This window comes from Coprinopsis cinerea (assembly GCF_000182895.1).
Source record: "Coprinopsis cinerea okayama7#130 chromosome 11 map unlocalized cont3.11, whole genome shotgun sequence".
Taxonomy (NCBI): Eukaryota; Fungi; Basidiomycota; class Agaricomycetes; order Agaricales; family Psathyrellaceae; genus Coprinopsis; species Coprinopsis cinerea.
Genome location: NW_003307534.1, coordinates 941,505 through 962,438, shown reverse-complemented (window position 1 = coordinate 962,438; position 20,934 = coordinate 941,505). Strand labels below are relative to the sequence as shown.

Here is a 20,934-nt window from a genome sequence, read left to right as displayed (position 1 = left end):
CCGACTTTTGAATATTCAATACTGCTTTTATCTTGCGGAAACAATTGTGGAGTAACCAAGTATCCTAACATGTTCGTGGACTAGATACAAACGCAATAAGTACATTCCACTCGTACTAATCAAAAAAAAAGTACACTTGAGACGAGTATAAAGATTTATAAAAAGCAAAGCAAGCGATAGATTTTGAATCGCCAATCATTTTATCCGTAGGTATCCTACTTCCTTCCAACTTACACTTCCTAGCACATATAGTACCATACCTTTCCTTTTTACTTGAAAAAAATAACAACTACATCAACCCCAACCCAGCCTTCAACTCCCTCGCCAAATCATCCATATCCTCCTTCGGACTCGCCTCGTCCTGAACCACATTCTTCAACTTGAACAACCTCTCCTCGCTCACACACCGCTCACACCTGCACGACCCAAAGCCCCACGCCTGCAGCTGCTCCTGGCGGGTCTTGTACGGCAGCTCGGGGTTGACGTAGGTCACTGTAAGCTCGTCGCCGGGGGAGATGGCGCGCCTGGCGATCACGGATATGCGGGAGAGCGCGGTGCGTTTGTCGTTGTGCCGTACGGAGATGTTGGGGCGGCAGGAGTGGTTGAGGTGCGAGTGGAGGGTGTAGAGGCCGCCGTGGGCTTCGAGGTCTAGCCGAATGGTAAATATTATTAGTTAAGTGGGAGGCAATGGGGTTGGGAGAAGGGGGAATGGATACGCACTGAGAGACATTTTCCCGAGGTTCTTGAGGAACCCGGGATCATAAGTGAAGAACTCGTTGTCGATTTCCTCGGGCAGCGGCTTCTTGAGGATCCGAGCCAACTTGCGCTGGTCCATCGCATTCTTGGGTTCCTTGAACGCCTGCACAACCAGCTGGTGCGCCTTCTTCCAAGTCGCCCTATCCGGTTCTCGCCTGGAAATCCATCGCAAAAACCCAGTCAGCACTTCCCAGAGTTCTCGTGTAGGTTGTTCTTGACGGAACGTACAGATTATAACTATGCTTGGCCCTCTCCTCCATACCAAGCGTCGCAAAGCTCTTCATCACATTCCAATCCGAACGGAGCGTAGCTTCATCATACTGATTCGCCAACAACACCCGGCTTATACAATGCGTCAGCGCACCCAACGCCATCCACTCCTTCTCCCTCGCAAACTTCATCAACGGGATCGAGGCCGGATTCTGCGAAGCACACAGCAGGGGATGCACCTTGGCCGAACGCGCCACGCACAGTCGGTTGCAGAACCGCGCGGAGCAGTAGGAGCTGGACGCCGAGGTCGATGCGGGGCATGGGAGGATGAGCGGCGAGTCGGTGAACGGCGTCGTGCAGAAGGCGCAGGCGTGGCCTTGAGCTACCAGGTCGTATATTTCCCTGTGTTAAAAAGAAAACGTTGTTCAGTAGGTAGGGGTGTCCATGGACCACCAACACCTCTCGTCCGAAGAGCCCGAACCCCGCAAAACAAATTACAGGTCAAGTCAAAAAGGCAACAAACTCACCACTCTGGGGAAACAATAAATGGATCCTCTTTCCAGATCAGTTCTCCCTCTTGGATCTCTGCGTTCGAGACAAGACCCTTCCCTTTGACCTTGTCGAACACCTTCACCTGGACTTTACTCGTCCATTTGGAGAGGTCGAGATTCGGGATAGTGCGAGAGGTCGGGTAGACGGATGGGGCCCCGCTCGACCCGCTTCCGGCACCGTTGGCAGTACTCGGAGGCAGAGTCAATCCCTCCGCCTGCAAAATCTTCTTGGTCCGCTTCTCGCTGACGATCCAGTCCGGTTTCTCTTTCAATAAGAGAGCATGTATCTTGGAGATTCCCAGCGTAGGGTTTTGGGTCTTCAATTCGACCAATGCCGTCGTGAGAACGTCCTCTGGAGGTGAATAGGCCATGTCGTTTTGTCTGTGAGATATTCTGGTCGTTCGGTCTGTGGGATTCGCGCAGTTGTTGTATGGAGAACGAAACAGAAAATAGCTCGTTGACAAGATCAAAAGGTTATCTTCGCGATTTGGCCTTTTGACATCAATAAGCGCAAACTGATCGCACAGCCTCAAGGGCACAGCCACGGGGAACCGCAATCCTCATAATCAAGTAATTAGCGCCCGGCTTTCCAACCTCAGTGTCAGATACCATGGACGTAATGGAAGAAGGGAGAGACAGTATGGTGGTTCACCGTGTGTGTGATTCTCATGCCGAGCCCCTGTGTATACAATTTGTCCACACCGACTATTCCGTAACAATTGGGTACTTGGAGAGTAGATTTCGTTACAGATGTTGGATGACTTAGAAACGTCAGTATCAGCGGATAAGATCGCCTATTCTTAGGCGTCAGAATTGAGCCTCTCTTCTATTCTCCTCCTCCACTCGCCCTTCACGCCTCGCATATTTTCATCTGCCAACACCTTCTCAGCCCATGCTCTATACTCCTCTTTGTCCTCCGGAAGCCCTTTCCCTTCAGTCTGAAGTTCAATCAAGATTTCTACTAAAACGGCTTCGTTTTCTATAAGAGGCACATTGAGCCCCCTGACAATAGCCTCCTGCGCCTTTTTGAGGTTGCCTTTCGCCTGGTACGCTCGAGCCAGGCGAGCGTAACTGTCCAACATATGGATCAGCTTCCACCAGAAAACATTCACGGAGGGAACTCACGCTTTAGAATACGTCTTATCCGCATAAATCGCATTCTCCGCGTCGATAATCCCAGTCTCCACATCCCTCCCAGGCCCCATCCCCTCCTTCACATACGCAAAGCTCCTATTCGCACACACAACCGCAATATGCTTAAACACCGCCGCCTTCTCATGCTCCATCACCTTCTGCGCAATCGCATCCTCGTACCGCCTCAGTGACTCCGTATACGCGTCGATAGCCCTCCGACGGTCGTTGTTCTTGAAGAATTCGTTCCCGCGTTCTTTCGCTTTGAGGCCGGCTGCGAGGTGTCGTTTGTAGTCCCGTGAAGCTATTTGGTAGACCATATCGTTCACGAATGCGCCCTGGTCCTGGGATTCGATGCGCCACGACATGGAGGGGATAGAATCGAGGAAAGGCGCAATAGCATGTTCGTGCAGCGCGAATTTGTGGGACATGATGAGGTTGGCAGGTGTCTGGGGTTGGTAATTGCCAAACGGAATGACAAAAAGATTTTTCAAGAACCTAGTACGCAGACAGGGACGACAGTCAGGGAACACGGCGAGACAGACCAGTACAATTAAAACTTACAGAGTCAGCTCACCAGACTTTGGAAGCTCCTCAAAGTCCTCCACATATCTCATCTTCTGTGACGGCACCCACCCTGTTACCCGGAACGTCTGTCGAGCATCGGGAAAAGCGTCAACCTCGTGCGGCCGGACGATAGACTTCGTTTCTGGATCTACGAGTCCCCCAGGCTCCAATGTGACGCGCCATGTCGACGGCGTGGATGGCAGGGAACCAAAATCGAAAGTATCAAAGTCGATAGACTCTTCGCGTCTCTTTCGTTCAGCATTTCCGTGCTCGAGCATGGCTTGAAGATCGGGGTCGTCCTCAAGTTCTCTGAGGTACCTGCCAGACAATAATTGCAATGCGGCATCAGAAAGTAAATCCAAAGATGAGGAGTAAAGAGGCCATACATAAGAATATCCCCGTCGTCTAATTCACCAGTTGCTGGATTCGGCTTAATCTTTTCTCTGAGGCGCTACACGCTGGGCGTGAGTTCCTGGTTGTTCTTGCGGGCGCTTAATTGGAGACACCCACCCTATCAATTTCGGGATCAAGGCCTGCCCAGAGGTTAGACACTGTATCACTCATTTCCAAGGGTTTTGTGAATAGAAATGAGCGGAGCAGTTATCAGGGCGTGACGGCAAGAAGGCAAGGCACAAATTGGGGCTGCCTGCCCTCAGCCTCGTTGAATTTGGCGGATCAATTTGTACGTAAGCTACAGCGCACGAAAAAGCGGGATGGCGCGCGTACTGAGTGCCTGTTGGCTTCCAGCGATAAGTATTCCAATCCTTTGATATTGAACAACTGAATACACCTAAGACGTACATGGATTAAATTTAAAGTTAAATATGGCGTGAAGGCTCGTGACGCTCATAACTTCTAATGGTACAAAGGAATGGACGGCATGGTGAAGCGCAGTACTCAGTACTCATAAATCGTAAGGAATCACCATCCTCTCTAAAAAGGACTTTCCACTTAAGCAGAAGAGGAAACGGAGGGAAGTGGAGCGTTCTCAGGAACGGGAGGAACCTCAGGGCACTCGCCTTCCTCTTCACCCTCCTCAGCACCCGCGTCATCACCCACCTCCTCAGAGCCGCAGTCATCTTGAACCTCAATGCCCATAGCCTCATAGATAGAGTCGAGAAGGATGTTGTTGCGAGTGTCACCAGAGATGTGCCACACAGCGAACCCAGCGAGACCCTTCTCGTTGATGAAGCGACCCTTGGCGGCTATCACAACCCATCAGCATTTTGAACCACGAAAACAAAGGTGAAGGCGGAGGAACTTACCAAAGCTACGAGCATCGTCAAAGGAGACCATGCGGCTGTCACTCTCGCGGTACAAGAACGGCTAGACACACAAATTGAGAAATCGAGCAAATGACGAGAACAAGGAGAAAGGAACTCACAGTCTCAGTGCAGTTATCGAAACCATAGACAACACCAGGAGCAGCCTCGCCGTCAGTACCAAGCAAGCCACCAGCAATCAGCCCATTAAAAGTAAAGAGACCAGCAGGGAACTCGGGTCGGCCACACTTGTCAGTGAGGACCTGTCCCTCCACCTCACCCTCCCCAAGAGGGTAGGACTCCTTGTCGAAAGCGGGGTTGAAAGTGACGATATTGCCATCAGCGTCGAGGACATCGTCCTTGGCAACAGTGAAGCTGCGAGCGTAGGCAGGGAGACCGAGGAGGAGCTTCTCAGCGGGGAATCCAGCGGCAGTCCAGGCCTCAACAGAGCCCTCGACGGAACCCAGGGGGCTGGCGGGGCAAGAGCCACGAAGGGGAGCGTTGGCGCCGACTTGGTCCAGCCAGTTGCCGTGGATATCGTATGCCATAATAGCTGTTCATAATACCATCTCGTTAGAAGGTCCATACTAGGATAAGAATGTGCTTTGGTCTACTTACCAAGATGGTCCAAGACCTCGGCGAATCCAGACATGTCGGAACCTGGGGTGCCAGTGGCATCCATAAGAGGAGTGATGTGAGCGGCGGCCGTGAGCTTCAAATTGACGCCAACAGGGTGCTCCCTGAGCTCTCGAAGGAAGGTGAGGAAGTTCTCAGTGTCTTCTGGGGTGCGGAGGTTGCAGCCGATGCCTTCAGCATTGGGATATTCCCAGCTACACAAAGGTCATATCAGTACTGGAAGATTCACAAGTGCAACAAAGAAGAGACGCACTCAAAGTCGATACCATCGAGCCCAAACTCAGTAGCCATGTCAGTAATGGTCTTGACAAAGGTGGTTCGATTCTCAGCAGAGGCAACGGCCGGAGAGAAGTATTGGGAACCGGTCCACCCTCCGATGGAGAGGAGAGCCTTGACGTTCTGTTGTGCGAAAGGTCAGGATCGACCGGCGCTTGATAGTAGGTAAGGGTACGTACATTAGCCTTGGCCTCCTGGACAAAGGCCCTCAAAGTCTCTTCTTCGCCTTCCAAGGTCAAAGCCGAGGTATCGGGAGTGGTGAGGCTGCAATGAAAGCATGTCAAGATCAAAGGTTCAAAGGAAAGGCACGGGAAACACGCACGCAAAAGCAAAGGTGAGCTCGGTGTACTTCTCCCAAGGGATCTCCGAGGGAGGCATGACATTCTTGTACCAGCTCGGGTACCAGCCAGATGCGGTGACCGGGATGACGACAGTACCATCGGCATCTTGAGGCGCAACGTCCGTCGACCCGTGGTCGTGTCCTTCATGGCGTCCGAATACCGCAGGGGCAGCCCAGACTGAAGTGGATGCTGCCAGCAGCGACAAGAGGATGGATTGCGCTCGCATTGGATTCGTGCACTTGTTCGTCTAGAAGAAGAGTGTAGTCGAGGATGGAAAAGGGATTACTAGTCAATAGTAATCAGTCGTAGAAACTGTGAAAGGAAGAAAGACGTCTGGAGGGAAGGAGGAAAGGGCGTGGAGGGCGAGTGTAAGAGGCGATCGCCGCGATATAAGTATCGTTTTTTAATTGTCGCCATTGTGTAACAAAACGCCTTTGAAGGGGCGTGCGATTGCTATAGTGATGCATTTCGAGTCAGAGGTCCAAGCCTTTTCCAGCCCCAGTGAAAGGATGGATAATCGTCGATGATGCATGTTGCCAAAGGCAAGGATTTGTAACGGAGACCGCCAAAAGGATTGTTTATGTTCGCCGAGATGCCAGAGACAATGGAGGTCGTGAACGAGTGGCGGGGGGTGGAAAACCCATGGATAGCCACAAATTGGGAGATAACAATGGCGTTTCAGGTGATGGCCCAGGCACTGGAAACGTTGTCCGAGGCACGCCGATCCAAAACAATAGACTGTGTATGTTACGGCCTGGCAGCAGCGAGAGATGATCAGGATGGAGGCCTCGCCGAGTCCTGATAGTCGAGATTAGTGGATACACGTGGTGACGGAGTGTGTTCTTCCTGTATGGTTTTGGGTCTCGAGGAGGGATGGTCTGACTCGGGAAAGCATATTGCTTGATATAACGACTATTGTTTATGGCAGATTCTGCCATAGTACGTGGCTTGGGAGCGCAACCAATGCACAAACGAGATGGATTATTACTTGTTATTTGCTTTCATGAAATGAAGGACATACTACTGTTGGGAGCCTCGTGTGGCCCGCGCCCATATCAACATTCTCCCGAGCCATATGTTTCGGAGAGTCGTGTACTGAAGCGCAGAAAGGCGCCCGCCAGATAACCGGGAGTGACCTCTCAGCTCTCAGAAACCATTCCCAAGCACTCGTCTCAGAGTTCGCTCCGGTGACACGGGTAGAATCTGAATTATGATGCAATAAGACATTAACGACAGCATGAGAGTAATACTGTAGGGAATCAGCTGAGGTCACACGAGACATGAACGATACAAACTTACAGTTAAGATAAATAGAATCACAACCTCGGTCATCTCCTTCCTCTTCCTCCCACCAACCCAATCCTCGCCGCTAACACCCTCGCTTGCCGTGCCTGCACCACCTTCGATCTCCACATTACAAGTCCAATAGCAACAATCGCAAAGATAACGTTGCAAGCCACGAATTCCAAAAAGTCCGCACGTTCTTGAGACGGAATACGCCCACAAGATTCCCAAGCGAGGGTCTCCCCCTTGGGTGCTTCGCCGGGCATATCACCAGACGAGCCGGAGTTCTTGCTACTTCCTCCATTCCCACCAGAGTCTTGGGCGAAGCGAGGTGACTCAGGGTTTGATTCCGTTGCGTTTAGACAGTGCATGAGTCTGCGGTTTCCGAATGGCTGGCAGAAGGGTTGGTGTAACTTGAGGACGGTAGATCCGTTAGCGAAAGACTATGGATACCAAAAGTAGACTAGTACACACAGCGTCTGGTGGGCATGGCTCGCATGCGCCAAAAGGTTTGCAGAGTAAATGAGATCCATTGGGAACGGTGTCATTTCCTTGACCGTCTGACGGTGGTCGTATAGGTGGTGGTGCCCGTGGTCGAACTATTTGACCATCTTCTATGCTGTCATTCAACTCTCTATCGAGTTCGTGATAATCTTGTTGTGTCGCCTTTGCGCTGCACGCGTTCAATGAAATCAGGACGACGAGCGTCAGGCTATTTCGGACGGTCCTTGTTCAGAATCACATCTCCACCAGAAAGAGAGGACAACTCACAAAAGTATCCTCGACGATAACGTCGCCCATGCTGGCGATAATCGCAGCAGCAGCATCTGAGCCGCATTCGTGAGCGTGAAATGAACAATAGCAAGGGTCGCCCGCGCTGGGCTGACGGGTAGAGGACTAGTCGTGGGAAGACGTCGAGTATTGATGCTTACAAGCGTCGTGGACGAACTCTGATCTTGACCACGACGTAGACGGCATTCTCGACGGAATTAGTGGACTTTAGACTTGCACAGCTGGAACCATGTCTCGCAGAGCAGCCATAATCGAAGAAGAATTCGACGACGACACCGATCTTCCTCTTCCTGGACTCCCAAATACAGGCTCGAGAGGTCCTCTCTTGCAGCAATTGGGCAGCGACGATGAAGAGTCGGATTCAGACGATCAGCGTGCAGGTCCAGCATCCCCACATAATCGCCCTCAATTCCCCGGTAGTTCGACCCAGGATCGAACTGGAAAGGTGACAGACATCACTCCGTACAAAACGTTCGTTTCGTTCAGCGCTTCCTTGGACTCTCTTACAGTACCTTTTCTTCTTCTTCGACTGGGGGAAGTCAGAGCAGGATAGTTTGGTCGTGTCTGTGTTGCGGTTCTCAATTCTGCTGGCACATTGTGCAGTAGCTTGCGCCCGGGTTCCGGTGCTGTGTGAAGAGCACCAAGGCTCAACCAGCACTGAGGACGGAACTAGAACGGTTTAATAACTCTGACTTCCCCAACTCGTTCTGTTTGCTATGCGATATACCGGTTTTGACATCGTTGCCTCTTGTGTCTTTTAGATGGACGTGCATCTATCCCATCTACCTTGATGCGAAACGCCCATATGGGACGGGCCAGCGGCGCGTAGCACGGGCCAAGGCTTTGTGGTGGCCTTTGAGTAAAGACATCGCAGAAGCCGCAAACAGACTTGGTTTGGGCACGCTTCACGAGGTGAACAAGGCCCACCCAAGGGATTGGGAGAACCCTGGGCGAGTGCGGGTGCAGTGGAAGAAGAACGGGAAACTGGTGAATCCGGCGGTCAAGACCAGTATGTTTCATTACTTCCTGAACAGTTCGGGCCATTTTAATCTTACGGTTCTTTTCTATAGAAAAGCAACTCTTGGAAATGATCAGCTTCCAGATTCAGCATCTGAAGCCTGAATGCATTCCTCGACCTCCGTATACGCTCGCGTCGTCGTCCGACCCGACGGTGACGGCTCCCGCCAATCCTACAGCAACATCTGCCAGTAGCAAGGGGAAGCAACCGCTGACTACCAAGGCGAACCCGACGACTGCATCTTCCAACGTCAAGCAGGCGCCGCCTGCACCTGCAACGAATACCCGGGGTCAGAAGGGGGAGAAAGCAAAGGAACCGACTGTGAAGAAGGCTCACCGTTCCTTACCTGTCCCACCAGAGCCCTTACCTCCTCTGACCAGCCGATTGTCTCCCTACTCACCTGCGCTGTCGACAGGCGTGTTGTTAGAGACAATCAAGGCCGGAATGAACGCCACGGAGACACCTGGTCTCCCTGGTATGGGTGGTCCTGGTGGCGGAATGGCGAAGGGTAAACGTAAAGTCGTTCGGGTTCGTGGGTGATGATCAAATTTGGGTCTAACTTGCAACATCTGTATCACTACCATTGACAATCACAATTCTTGCTTAACATTCAGCGGCTCGTTCGCCCGACCTCGAGGCCAATGATTTTTAATGGTCCGCCTCGAGGGTGGTCAGGGGTGTGATGGAGTCGGTAAGATGAATAGTGGATATCTTGAGGTATAATTCAAGCTTTGTAAATCCAGGATCCGTAATTCGACTGGGAGGAAGCAATAAGCGCCCAGGCCCTGTTCAATTCGCCTCGAGATAGGACGTCCGAAAAACGGCAAGTACGGAAGGGTGATGACAATCCTCCATACACATTATCAATCTGCGACAACCACTCAGCCTTGGGAACTGGTTCGGAGGATGGTCGAAGTCCTGACCTCGACAATGTCGAGAAGGATTCCAGCCTCGCCCGCGGCACTTGACGGCATGATGGTAACGGCATTTTCCGATGGGTATATCGGGTAGATCTCTCTCACTCCCACGGCTGGATTAGGCAGCTCGGACATCTCCGCCGTCCATCAAGGCAGCTTCATCGATTGGAAGTCTCAAAAAAAGGCAACGGTTCTCCTGTCTTTTCCCTGATTCACGAAGCGCAGGTCCATCTTCGACATATCAGTGTCGGCCTTCTTCTATGTGTCTGGGTATTTGATCTTGTTCTTTGCGATCATACTGTAGGAAGCTCAATGAACAGCGTTTCTCAGGAATTCAGTCTGATTGGGACGTAATAACGTACAAAGGACTTGGAACTGTTCACGTTTCCTGCCTTCAGGCCCTATCTTTTATCTTGATATTGCGCTGTGTCGATATCATTGTGAACAGAGGGTGTCGGCGCGATGTTCGCCACTATTACACTGTTTTTTTCTCCCTGGTCAACGCGAGACGGAGCCCTGAGGCTTGGGCTCTTTCTTCTGTCCTTCGGGAATCTGTTGGTGTGTGCAGAATGAATGAAAGATTTCTGATTCTCTCGATTAGCGCCGCAGCCTAAGGCCGCTCTCTGATTGGCTTTCCTTGCATCCCTTGAGATTGTCACGGTGATGCGGGGAAGCATTTCGACGTCGGTACGTACGTTACGACCTTGTATTCCACTCTCGACACCTCTTTCTGACGTCCGGTGACTCGAGTAGTGGTGTACATTTTTCAGATCCTTGCGCCTCCGACCCATGGATTCCTGTGGTGTTTGATACACCGCGGTCGGGCTGATTTCATTGAAAGTTCTGACATCTTGATTGTCTTGCTTTGCCGGTCGCAGTATGTATGTGCTTCCAGGGTTCTACGGTTCGCGTACACCATGTAAACAAGAGTCTAAGGTCCGTCCGCTTTCTTGACGTCTATCATCTATTACGTCCAACTCCACATTCTAAAGAAATTTTGGATGTGGGGTCGAGGGACGCTGTGGAATGGTCTTTCGGGGTTCTAGTGGCCCTCGTGTGGAAATATGCATCCGCTTGAGGTTTGAAGAGTGTATTCACTTCACTGGGCGGGATAACGATCATGCACATCCCGTTGACCAAGTGGAACACAAGTGAGTCCGTTCTCTCCACTGTAGTTTTCGGTGCGCTAATAGATGACCTAGCCCTCCAAGTTCCTTCGCTAGGGGTTTGTTTATGGTCAGCATCACCCGTCCAGGTGTCTTCCATGTCATAACCTAATGCTCTCAAAAGGCTATACAACGGCCTTTCAATGGCCATGCCGGAGAAGAGGGAATCAATTCGCGCCGCACGTGATGGGCTGGACACCTTCCATTCTGAGCGGAGTAGCAGGGTTTTTGGGCCTGCTCCTCCTAAAGCGCCTGAATCGATCGATCGCACAGTATAAACACCACCATGCGAAAGCAGTACCAGCGAATGAAGACATCAAAACGCTCCTTGGTCTTTCTTAAGCGATAGCCTCCCCCTTACCTCACTACATTTCCCTTTTAACCCTCCCCTCCCCTCCGTTCCACTATAGAGGCGCAACACATACACAATGTCTGACTTACAACATTCATCCCTCGAGCTCCGATCGGTCAAGCGTCGTCATAAGGCCTTGAACACCACTTTCGTCGGCATTGAGCATCCGCTCTCAACGCCTGAAGCTCCCGTACACCAGTTCCTCGGAATCAAATACGCTTCTATCCCTGCACGTTTCCGCCAGTCGATACTTCACACCACGTATCCACCACTCACTGACGCCTCAAAACACGGGTAGGCGAAATTCCCTCATGGATATTCTCGCGAGTTCTAACGCTGCGCACAAGTCCAATATGTCCGCAAGCAGCCAACTGCAAACCAGCAGAGGAATTACTCTTCGGCGTCGCTGACAGCGAGCTCCCTTCGCAGACGCTGAAGCACGACGAATTCGAATGCCTCAATCTCAATATCACATGCCCCGCCGGGCTGACTGCAAACTCGAGAGTACCCGTCATGCTCTGGATTCATGGGTAAGCCACCGCTATTGTTCACTACTTACTATTTTTACTCCAACTGACCGATGCTGTAAAGCGGCGGAAACAGAGGCGCTGGTTCTAGCTGGGTTTACGATGGCATCCACCTCGTTCAGAAAGGCATGGAGGTTGGCAAACTCGTCATTGTGGTCACTTTCAAGTACGTTGATATCATCCATGACGTTTTCTTTACCTGACCTTAGTTGGCTACTCCATTGTACAGTTACCGGATAGGACTTTTGGGTTTCGCTGCAAGTCCCATGCTTCAGGAAGACAACAAGCTCTCCGGTGACGAAGGAACCGGGAACTACGGTACGTTCTTCATCGTGGACTGACCCGCCTTACTCCGATGTTGATTATGGGTGCGGTGTTTCCACTCCAGGCCTGCGCGACCAACAGAGATGCCTCGAGTGGCTTCATCGCCATATTGGCGAGTTCGGCGGCGATCCAACCAATATTACCCTCTTCGGTGCATCCTCGGGCGCTGCTGACATCATCTGCCACCTTCTCTCAAAGGCCAACGAGACCAAGCCGAGTTTTGCCCGTGCTATAGTTCAAAGTGCAGTCTTCGAGCCGACTGTTCCCGACGTGAACTCTGCAGGATGGCAACTATCACGCCTCATGTCATCTCTTCAAGTCACCGATATGGAATCTTTGAGAGCACTGAAGGTAGAGAAGCTGTGCGGACTCGGACAGTGCCTTCGCGCTGTCGATGATGGTGTCTTCTTCCGAGATGGATGGAAGAGCTATTTCTCGCATTCACATTCTCATGATGACGGCGAGAGGAGGAGCCATCGAAGCACGAACAAGAAACAAACCCCACATATACCCAAAGAAAGCTTCCTCCGAGCTGTCTCCCCGACCCGCCTCTCCCCGAACCTCCTCACCGTACCTAGCAGAAGCAGAAGTCGAAGTCGAACCCGAAGTCTCACTCGACGGGATCGGAGTAGGTCGAGGACGCCGGTTCGCGAACTGGTACAGCCGCTCATCATCGGTGACTGCTCCACGGATTCTTTGCTGTGGTCGCTGCCAATATCCCTCTGGACTTCTGCTGCCGTCGTCAGACGTCTCAAGGCCATCTGCCTTTCCCTCGCAAAGGCGAACACCATCGCACGCGCGTACGATATCTCTTCCTATACCCCTGAAGAAGAGATTGCAGAACGAGTACTCGACCTTGTCAACGATGCTCGAGTGGCTTGGCCGACGGAGTGCATCTTCCAGAACGCGAAACGCGAACGCGGTGGGCGCGGTGTTTGGAGATACGTGTTTGACCAGGAAGGTCCTGCGAGAGGCATCCCCCACCATGCAGCGGACATCATGTACCTCTTCGACACCGTTCCACTTCCCGAATCCGTCCTCGCTTCCGCCCAGGAAGATACCTTCTTCGACGGGCCGTTCGACGTCAGCGATGACGAAGACGACCTGCATTCACCCATCGATTTCAACGACGCAGACTGGGAGACCACGCCCGTCGACGAGTTTTCGTACACCCGCGTGAGGGACGCCATGCAGGAGAGGTGGATTGCCTTTGCGCATGGGGAAGCTCCCTGGCGGGAAGACAGGGTCTTTGTTTTTGGACCTGAAGGCGAGACGGGCGAGCGCTCGGCGTCGATCTTTGAGGGACGCAGGAGAAAGCATGTGTGGAAAGAGGCCTTGGAGCCTCTTGGACACGCGCTCGTGCAAAAAATCGGAGTCGAACTCAGCCGAGGACCGTGCGGCTCTCAGTGAACCTGGGATTCTGTCTACCCGCATCACATTCCAATTTTAAAGCTCAAAACACACCCAGTATACCCCCGCTTCCACGACATTGGGGGATCCCCAAAAGGCGCGCTCTCTCAGCATCACCTCCACTTTCTTCGACTACCTCTCCTAAAAGCCCCCCAATCCCATCCTTCGTCTGATATGTATTCTCAGCACTGGCTATCTATTCGACCTTCGCATGCACACTTCATTATCATATTATTCTTTGGGCATTTTGGGATCACTGTTATATTCGCACTTTTGGAGCATTCGGTTTCGCATTCAATGCACACCTTTCAGGCATTCGACTTGTTTTATCATATCCTTTCCATGTTGTAATGTTTTCATGCTAGTACTTACTATCCGGCCCGACACCATATCGCTTTCTCTCGGTTACGGTATATGCAGCACCTTTGGGGGACGGTCTACGATCGTCCCCTTGAACCCGAGCTCGTCCTTGTAGTGTAACATAGTACCTCCTCAAAATACGCGATAATTTGACGAAACCTGTAAAGGACGATTGGAGGCAGAACCAGAACTACGGAAAGCAGAAGCTGGAGTGGCATTATACAGAAAATCGTTACTGTTGGAGTCGTGCCGTTGCAGCTGGGCACTTCATGTGCAGGCGTTTGGATCCGTAGTTGAACGAGCTCGTAGAATGAACTTATGTTTGGCCGAAGCGAAACCGTTCTGTGGGATTGCATGTATATCAAGCAGACACTTGCCCCAGATGGTGAATGTTGCCCTGGGCCGCAGAACGTCCAAGTTCCCCAGGCATAACTAGCATTAGTTGCACAGAATACAAGATCGTTATGCGAATAGTACAATCCGAAGAATATGAATTGCGATCTATTTCTTACGGCGTAGAGGAAATCCAAACCCGCCCAGGGCCAGCTGTTTCGATGGATCACCCGTTGTGATACCTCTACCCTCGGCGCTCAGGTTTCTGATATCGCATCTCCGGCTTCGGTCAAAATCAATGATTCTCCATCGATGGACAACATTGTGTCGAGGGCACTGTGGGGCTCGTCCAAGGGAATCACTGGGAAATGCGAGAACATTAGATGGACTTATGTTTCCGTGTGAAATACCGGCAGCACCGATGTCTTCCAACAGCGCCCTGACCTCCTTCCTGGACCTGCATCAGCAAACGTGCATAAATCGTCAAGAAAAATAACGACTCAGTCGCAGGACCACTTCGATCTGTGCAATCATCGCCAAGTAGTTCCAAAACGAGGACAGAAATTGTCCGAGCGGCGTCACCGCGATCCCATTTGTACCAGGGCGAGTCGAGCATGAAAGAAGGATGGTGCACTTTCTTTTCTTCTACCCAATATGGGATATCGTCCGGCAAATAGTCAAGCGAGGGGTACTTGTCAAGATACATGGGTGCATCAGAATCTGTGTCTTCAAAGGAATGCCACCGGTCGGTCCATGGCATATATTCGAGGTCGGGGAAATGGGGTTGTTCTGCAAGGGTTGAAGAGTAAAAACCAAAGCAATCTGGGATGGATATGTCTTGAAGGGACTCCAACTGCTCGTAGAAAACCATGCATCTCGAGCCAGGCTGCGACTGAATTCAGGCTTGGCGAATTTCAGGCATAGAGTTGGGGGGAGGTTTGGTCGGACGTCAACACCGCCATGGGTCGCTGAGACGACATTTGCGGTAAATGTCGCGCCGGTCCGGCCTTCAGAAATGCGCTTCAGAAGCTCAACTTCGAGGACACCATCCGCCTTCGAGATGTCCTTTGAGTCCCAGGTGGCAGGCACCGGCTGTCCGAATTCTTCTTGATTCCATACTCCGCCGGGGAACGAGGGAGAGATTTTGAGGATTACTGTCGTTGGATTCCCATTGAAGTAGCCGCAATTATTGATGAGAAGAGTCGAAAACGATAAGGGCATGGCCAAAGGACGAATTGAAGGGACCAAGTCAGTGTGGGACGCGAACGTCGTGGTTGAACATGGTCAATGTCATGATCAAGCCGCCTCCAACTTGATTCGATGACTAATGTGCACAGAGAGTCGCCTGAATGGGTCGTTTTGAACCTCTTCCACATACTGTACGCACTCAGATTTTTGCATTCCTACGCGATTTTTGACCTGGTTTATGAATATACATGCCAATGAATATTAGAGATACGTGTGAAAAGGGAATCTGGTGTCTTGCTTCATTGATCGCGTGACTTGCGCGCGCCAGGCGCTTGCGGCGATCCACGAAAATTCAAGAGTCTGAGCGAGCACCCAACCAGTTTTAACGGCCAGTTAAGATGTTGTAATACATGGCATTAACTAGCACGTCTCGATACAGGAAAGCAGGCGATGAACAGGTCAAAAAAGAAGGAACCATAAAATAAACACCGCAATACACAGAATAGATCAATTACGACAGCGACAGAGAAAACGTCATGAACGGGAGCACGAAATGAACATGAGAGCCTAGATATTACAGAGCTGGTAGCGAGGGAGAGGGGAAAAGTGGCGACGGAAATCCATCACTCTTCGTCCGAGTCGGGTGGCGGCGAGCTGACTTTGGCTTTTGTAGATTTACCACCTTTAGTCTGTCCAGCCATAGCAGGTCAGATCCCACCGCATGTAATGACAGACAAGACGGCACGTACCTTGGCAAGGTTCCGCGCACTGACACGGGTACCCTTCGGCCGTGGAGGCTCCTCTGACTTTTCGCGCGCAGGTGGACTGGATGATCGTCCTCCGTCCACGTCCATATCGTCCGTGGCAGCTTCCGCTTCGGAGGTATCCCCTCCCGTCTCGTCATCGTCATCGTCCTCGTCGTCATCGTCATTGACCGATTTAGCACGTTTTCGAGGACGCCTATCAGGGTCTTAGCGTAAGGAATTATTACAAAGCATGGAAAGCAGGAACGTACTTGTGGCCGTTGGCTTTGGAGGATGTTGCCTTCCGCTTTGCAGGCTTTCGTTCTTTCTTTTCCTAGCAAAGTCGACCATATTGAGCCCTAGTCAGCAGATGTTCAGCTTGAGCAGTCATACCTTTGGAAGCGCTGCCGTCTTGGCGAGTTCGCTCAACCATGAACGAGTGTCTTCAGGCAGATACACCGTTCTGACGATCTAACCATGGATCAATGTTAAGGACACAGCATTGCAACGCCTGTCCGGAGAACTCACCTGCTTCACAGCATCTGCCGAAGGCAATGGTCGCAAGATATCGGAGGGAAGTCGGACCTTTCCAGGATATGTCTGGATCGTCCACGAATGAGTCGACGCGCGCATCTTGATCAACTCTTGAGCAAGTTCAGCCATAATATATAGTTGCTAGTAGCGCCGTCAGTTATGATGGTGACCGCGAAGCTGGTGAAGCCTTACCTCCGTGTGTGAATGCGACTCTGCATCCCGGACCGTCTTCAACTTCATTGCTAAATGGTGCAGTAACGATACATTATCCTGCGTGGCGATCAAATCCAGATAGAACTGCACATATCTGTGCACAACGTTAGATTCCCACTACGACCAGCGAAAGAAGAAAGCGCACTTGGCAATGTCAAACAAGTCCTCGTGAGAGGTGCTGAAATCCGGATGATGAGCGAGGAGATGAAGCAAGCGGATGAAAATGAGTTCCAGATTTTCAAGTTTGATGTTGGGGGGCATTTTGCGTTTGGCACCGTTGACATACGATGCAGCCTTGACAACAACATCAGATCGACATTTGAGCTAGACAGACCAAGCAACATACCAGACTCTTCACGTCGTCTTCAGGATCATGGACTGTGAGGAAGGGGATGACATTGTACCGCGGTGGTAGTTTCCGGGGTTGTAGCAGCGTTACGAGTTTGGTAACGAATTCCATTCGGACGTTGTAACATGAATCCTGAGCAGATAAAGTTAACCTCAGTACTCTTTGAATGCGAAAGACGACATGATTAACCTGCACAGTGACGGCCAACCTCAAAAATTTGGGCGTTATCGCATTTGCAAAGACTTCGATAGTTGAAAGATGGAGCAGGGCGAAAGCAGCTTGCAGCCGCATGCGTGAGAGGAACTTTGGGCTGCGAATGGGACGGTCAGCTACCTCATCAAAGCTGAGACGAGAACGCGTACTTCTCCTCGGCCTCGGGATTTAGAGAGCCATTATGTTCCAGGAGCGTAGCAAACATCTTCAGTGCCGGCGTGGCGATCTCAAGTGCGTTCTCTGCTGCCCCATGTGCTAAAGACCTGTTCCTGAACAACTTGAGGGCTTGGAGTTTGGCGCGTAGCACGTCTGGGACTTCATCATTCTCCATCCATTCTTCGCCATCGTCCATTTCCTCCTGGTAGGGACGTCTATCAGGGCGTCAAAAGAAAGTGAAAGGGAGGGACGTACCGGATCGGCAGAGCTGGGAACCATAAGAAGCTTCTTGAGCAAGAAGGCAGTCAGAGCCTCACTTCGGCGTTCAAATGCTGCGGGACAGTATCGCGCGACCTGAGACAAAGCTGCGACCCGGGCTCCGATACCTTCAAAGTCAGCAGAATCTGCGGACGAGAACTGGTCTGTGATTGCCTGTTCCACGGAGCGTCAGTGCAACTATTTCATTTCAAGATAAACCAACATACCTCGATAAGCTTCTTGGCCGCTTCCTCCTTTGTCCTAGAATGACAGAGGTAGCGGGCAGCAAATTTGGCCAGACGCCAACTAGTATGGAGAGAGAATTTTTCTATCCGTTCTACTGTTCGCCTGGGTAACAGTGACTATGAGAACCAGCTGGGAATACGCTAGAAATGATTTGGCTCACCTGTCAGCTGTGGCCAAACTCTCGTCCCATTTCACTAGGCCCGCCAATGCCTGCAAGGCTACCTCCACCAACTGAATGTTCTTCTCGTCAACCAATGCCTTCGCCAATTCTGCAGTATGCGGCTTGAACACCGCTGGGCAGTGCCTTGCCACGAATGACAACAGTGTTCTTGCATGATTCGAGGCCTGAATGAGGTGACCAGCAGTACTGCCATGGCTTCTGGCTACGCGTTTGAGGAGGGAGGGAACGCTTGACTGGTTGATAATCCGGAAGCTTGCGCGTCGAAGAAAAGTGGAGAGAGTAGGAACAAGGCTAGCTGAGGTTTGGTCGAGCCGTTTGAGGAATTCGGACTGAAGATAAAGGTCTAAGCGAGCGTCGCTGAAGGACTGCGATAACGGAACGTACAGTGGCTTTAGCGAGACCTTTTACATCGGTTTGAGGGTCCATACATGTTTTGGCCAGTTTGAACAGTCTATTTTCGTTGAGTTTGGCAAAGGTGTTGAGATCCTCCTTTGCTTTGAGGGGATCGGGAAATGAGGCTAATTCGATGTCAGGCCTTTGAACACGTAAAGTCATCAAGGCGGTGCACCTGCGAGGTGTTGGCTGGTGGCAGCCAGCCGTCGAGTGATCAGGTCTTCATTCTCGTCAATAATCCCACCCTAAAATCATCTTAGCAAACCGACACACGTATGGGTAGAGCAACATACATTGTATTGTACACACGTGTCGATGAAAATTTCGTAGATGTTAGGCCGTCTACCGGGAGTTGAGTACATCGGCCTTTCGAAGAGGGTTGACCTACATACATGGATTTGACACCACTAAGGCCCAGCAGCGCGTTGATAGACTTGTCTGTTAGATATCGCATCATACCCAACAGTCGATCTGTCCAGGCTTCCTCGTCCACCTCCCCTTTCGAGCCAGGGGACGGCAATGGTAATAGATGGTCAGCTACCACCTGTTCAACCACCGACCTGGGGGATCGTCAATTCCATTGCTCAACCGCTAACCCCCAACCGACTTACCGAACTTCTGGCAGCGTGTTGGTGATCTTAAGCACTTCGTCTGGTATCCAGGCAAATTGCTTGATAGCCGTAGGATCATTATTGTCGCTACATGGTCAACTGGTCAATGAGGCCATGGTTCGAGGTTGTTCAAAGGGACTGACATTTGGGGATAGGCGATATTGTAGATTTTACCAACACTGTTGAGAGCTTCGATGCGAACAGAATGCTATCAATAAGATGAGAATGACGTGATACGACCATTGCAAAGCTTGATCATACTCTCTTATCAAGCCCTCTACCAGCAACGTTGCGAAGCTGAGCCTCGGAAACGTGGTGGAGAGCAGCTTCATAATCCAGCTGCGAATAGAGCTTGCACACAGCCGCTCGTACTTTCTCGTCGGGGTCCATAATTTTATCATTCAAAAGGCCTGTTTAACCTTCGTGAGGAGGAATACATGTGTTCAAAGAGACACACGTACCTTCGAGCGCTTCTCTCGACTCCGGTAAATTCTGGATCAAGGCGCGACATGATTCGACCACTTTCAGTCGTATAGGGACTGCTTTGTCGTTCTTTCTGGATAACCAAACGTTCCATGTGTTGGGGTACTTTCGGAAGAGGTCAGAGCCGTTTTTGATGTCTGCAAACATTTCTCCCAAAACTTGTGTTGCCAGCAACCGGATGGTGAGGTCTTCTGCACGGAGTTCTTCTTCCAATTGGGGAATGACACTATCGAGAACGCCAGGACATGAACGGTGTAGAGCCTTGATGAGGTCGTGAGCTTTGCGAATGTCGTCGTAGTCGTCCTCAGCGGACTGGTCGGTAATGATGTCGTTGAAGTATTGGCAGATGTTCCGTTGGAGTTTGTCCGAAGCCCTATTGCATACTTCGGTTGCCAATCGGTATGCCGCGTTATCCAAACCCTAAAGACGCGTCAAGGCACCTCCCATATAAGCAAATTCGAAGGATTACACACCAAATTCTTGTCTTTAAACTGAGCGAGAATCAGGTCCAGAGCGTCCGCGTTTATGGATTGCGACTCGTCGATGAGGGCCTCCAAGGTATCGACTAGAAATATCTCCACTTTCTTTGGCAGGTCTCGCCTCACGAGCGAGAAGCATTCGCGAAAGATTAGTGTCATGAGTTTGTCCGCCTTGGGCAAGTCGCACACCAGGACAACGCTCTTAACCGTCGACAACGACTCCAAAAGGTGAAAGTATTCATTGTAATATGTCGAGTCCGTTCCCTTGAGGCCTGCCGAGAGTTGCTTGAAGAAAAATTCGAAGATATCCGTGAGTTCCGCTGGGGTATATGGGGCGTCCGGCGCGTATAGACGCAGAATGTCGGCGAGACAACATGCGGTGTATGCTTTGACGCCTCGTTCCTTATGCAGAAGCAGACTGGCGCTAATTAACTCCTTCTTCGCTGTGTCCAACGACTTGACTTCAACGTGTTCTTGTTCGAGAGCGGCGAGCTGATCATGCAAGGTCTTGAGCTTCTTGAGCAGAGCGTCGGTCGAGAGGCCCTTCCCAGTGAGCTTTTCGCGGAATTCGAGCTTCTTCCTTGGCGATGGCTGGCCACCGCCGTGTCTGGTCTGTGCCACCATTTGGGAGAGGTGGTGGGGTTGGTGGTTGGTGAAGAAGGTTCCTGCGCGGG

General features: G+C 51.3%; 8 protein-coding genes across 8 annotated transcripts; 2 read left to right on the top strand and 6 right to left on the bottom strand.

The window, feature by feature from the left end:
* Nucleotides 1-289: 289 nt before the first annotated feature.
* Nucleotides 290-1,888, bottom strand: CC1G_05287 (hypothetical protein; the record flags this gene model as incomplete). Its single annotated transcript, XM_001840349.1, has 4 exons — nt 290-648; nt 721-911; nt 985-1,368; nt 1,494-1,888. 4 exons carry the CDS (start codon nt 1,886-1,888, stop codon nt 290-292), a joined length of 1,329 nt encoding a protein of 442 aa, XP_001840401.1.
* Nucleotides 1,889-2,317: 429 nt separating this feature from the next.
* On the bottom strand, nt 2,318-3,779 carry CC1G_05286 (hypothetical protein; the record flags this gene model as incomplete). The annotated part of the gene is made up of 5 exons (XM_001840348.1): nt 2,318-2,588; nt 2,643-3,146; nt 3,213-3,533; nt 3,602-3,666; nt 3,726-3,779. The coding sequence occupies 5 exons, from the start codon at nt 3,777-3,779 to the stop codon at nt 2,318-2,320; spliced, it is 1,215 nt and encodes a 404-aa protein (XP_001840400.1).
* Nucleotides 3,780-4,166: 387 nt separating this feature from the next.
* CC1G_05285 (endochitinase) lies at nt 4,167-5,956 on the bottom strand (the record flags this gene model as incomplete). Its single annotated transcript, XM_001840347.1, has 7 exons — nt 4,167-4,420; nt 4,481-4,541; nt 4,600-5,030; nt 5,096-5,307; nt 5,367-5,512; nt 5,569-5,653; nt 5,712-5,956. 7 exons carry the CDS (start codon nt 5,954-5,956, stop codon nt 4,167-4,169), a joined length of 1,434 nt encoding a protein of 477 aa, XP_001840399.1.
* Nucleotides 5,957-7,058: 1,102 nt separating this feature from the next.
* CC1G_05284 (hypothetical protein) lies at nt 7,059-7,733 on the bottom strand (the record flags this gene model as incomplete). The annotated part of the gene is made up of 1 exon (XM_001840346.2): nt 7,059-7,733. Exon 1 carries the CDS (start codon nt 7,278-7,280, stop codon nt 7,059-7,061), a length of 222 nt encoding a protein of 73 aa, XP_001840398.2. The 5' UTR covers nt 7,281-7,733.
* Nucleotides 7,734-7,992: 259 nt separating this feature from the next.
* CC1G_05283 (signal recognition particle protein) lies at nt 7,993-9,436 on the top strand. The gene is made up of 3 exons (XM_001840345.2): nt 7,993-8,277; nt 8,568-8,815; nt 8,877-9,436. Exons 1-3 carry the CDS (start codon nt 8,036-8,038, stop codon nt 9,362-9,364), a joined length of 978 nt encoding a protein of 325 aa, XP_001840397.2. The 5' UTR covers nt 7,993-8,035; the 3' UTR covers nt 9,365-9,436.
* Nucleotides 9,437-11,335: 1,899 nt separating this feature from the next.
* CC1G_05282 (EstA protein) lies at nt 11,336-13,520 on the top strand (the record flags this gene model as incomplete). Its single annotated transcript, XM_001840344.2, has 5 exons — nt 11,336-11,553; nt 11,607-11,789; nt 11,863-11,952; nt 12,016-12,104; nt 12,175-13,520. 5 exons carry the CDS (start codon nt 11,336-11,338, stop codon nt 13,518-13,520), a joined length of 1,926 nt encoding a protein of 641 aa, XP_001840396.2.
* Nucleotides 13,521-13,702: 182 nt separating this feature from the next.
* Nucleotides 13,703-15,434, bottom strand: CC1G_05281 (protein kinase subdomain-containing protein PKL/ccin3; the record flags this gene model as incomplete). The annotated part of the gene is made up of 7 exons (XM_001840343.2): nt 13,703-13,716; nt 13,893-14,070; nt 14,117-14,222; nt 14,252-14,312; nt 14,393-14,670; nt 14,711-15,002; nt 15,068-15,434. The coding sequence occupies 7 exons, from the start codon at nt 15,432-15,434 to the stop codon at nt 13,703-13,705; spliced, it is 1,296 nt and encodes a 431-aa protein (XP_001840395.2).
* Nucleotides 15,435-16,024: 590 nt separating this feature from the next.
* CC1G_05280 (cohesin-associated protein Pds5) lies at nt 16,025-20,884 on the bottom strand (the record flags this gene model as incomplete). The annotated part of the gene is made up of 22 exons (XM_001840342.2): nt 16,025-16,090; nt 16,151-16,361; nt 16,417-16,478; nt 16,538-16,615; nt 16,673-16,819; nt 16,871-16,985; nt 17,037-17,215; nt 17,238-17,372; nt 17,430-17,550; nt 17,603-17,811; nt 17,865-18,041; nt 18,095-18,215; nt 18,274-18,623; nt 18,679-18,812; nt 18,863-18,932; nt 18,981-19,029; nt 19,080-19,247; nt 19,299-19,385; nt 19,442-19,506; nt 19,560-19,708; nt 19,760-20,201; nt 20,255-20,884. 22 exons carry the CDS (start codon nt 20,882-20,884, stop codon nt 16,025-16,027), a joined length of 3,765 nt encoding a protein of 1,254 aa, XP_001840394.2.
* Nucleotides 20,885-20,934: the final 50 nt, after the last annotated feature.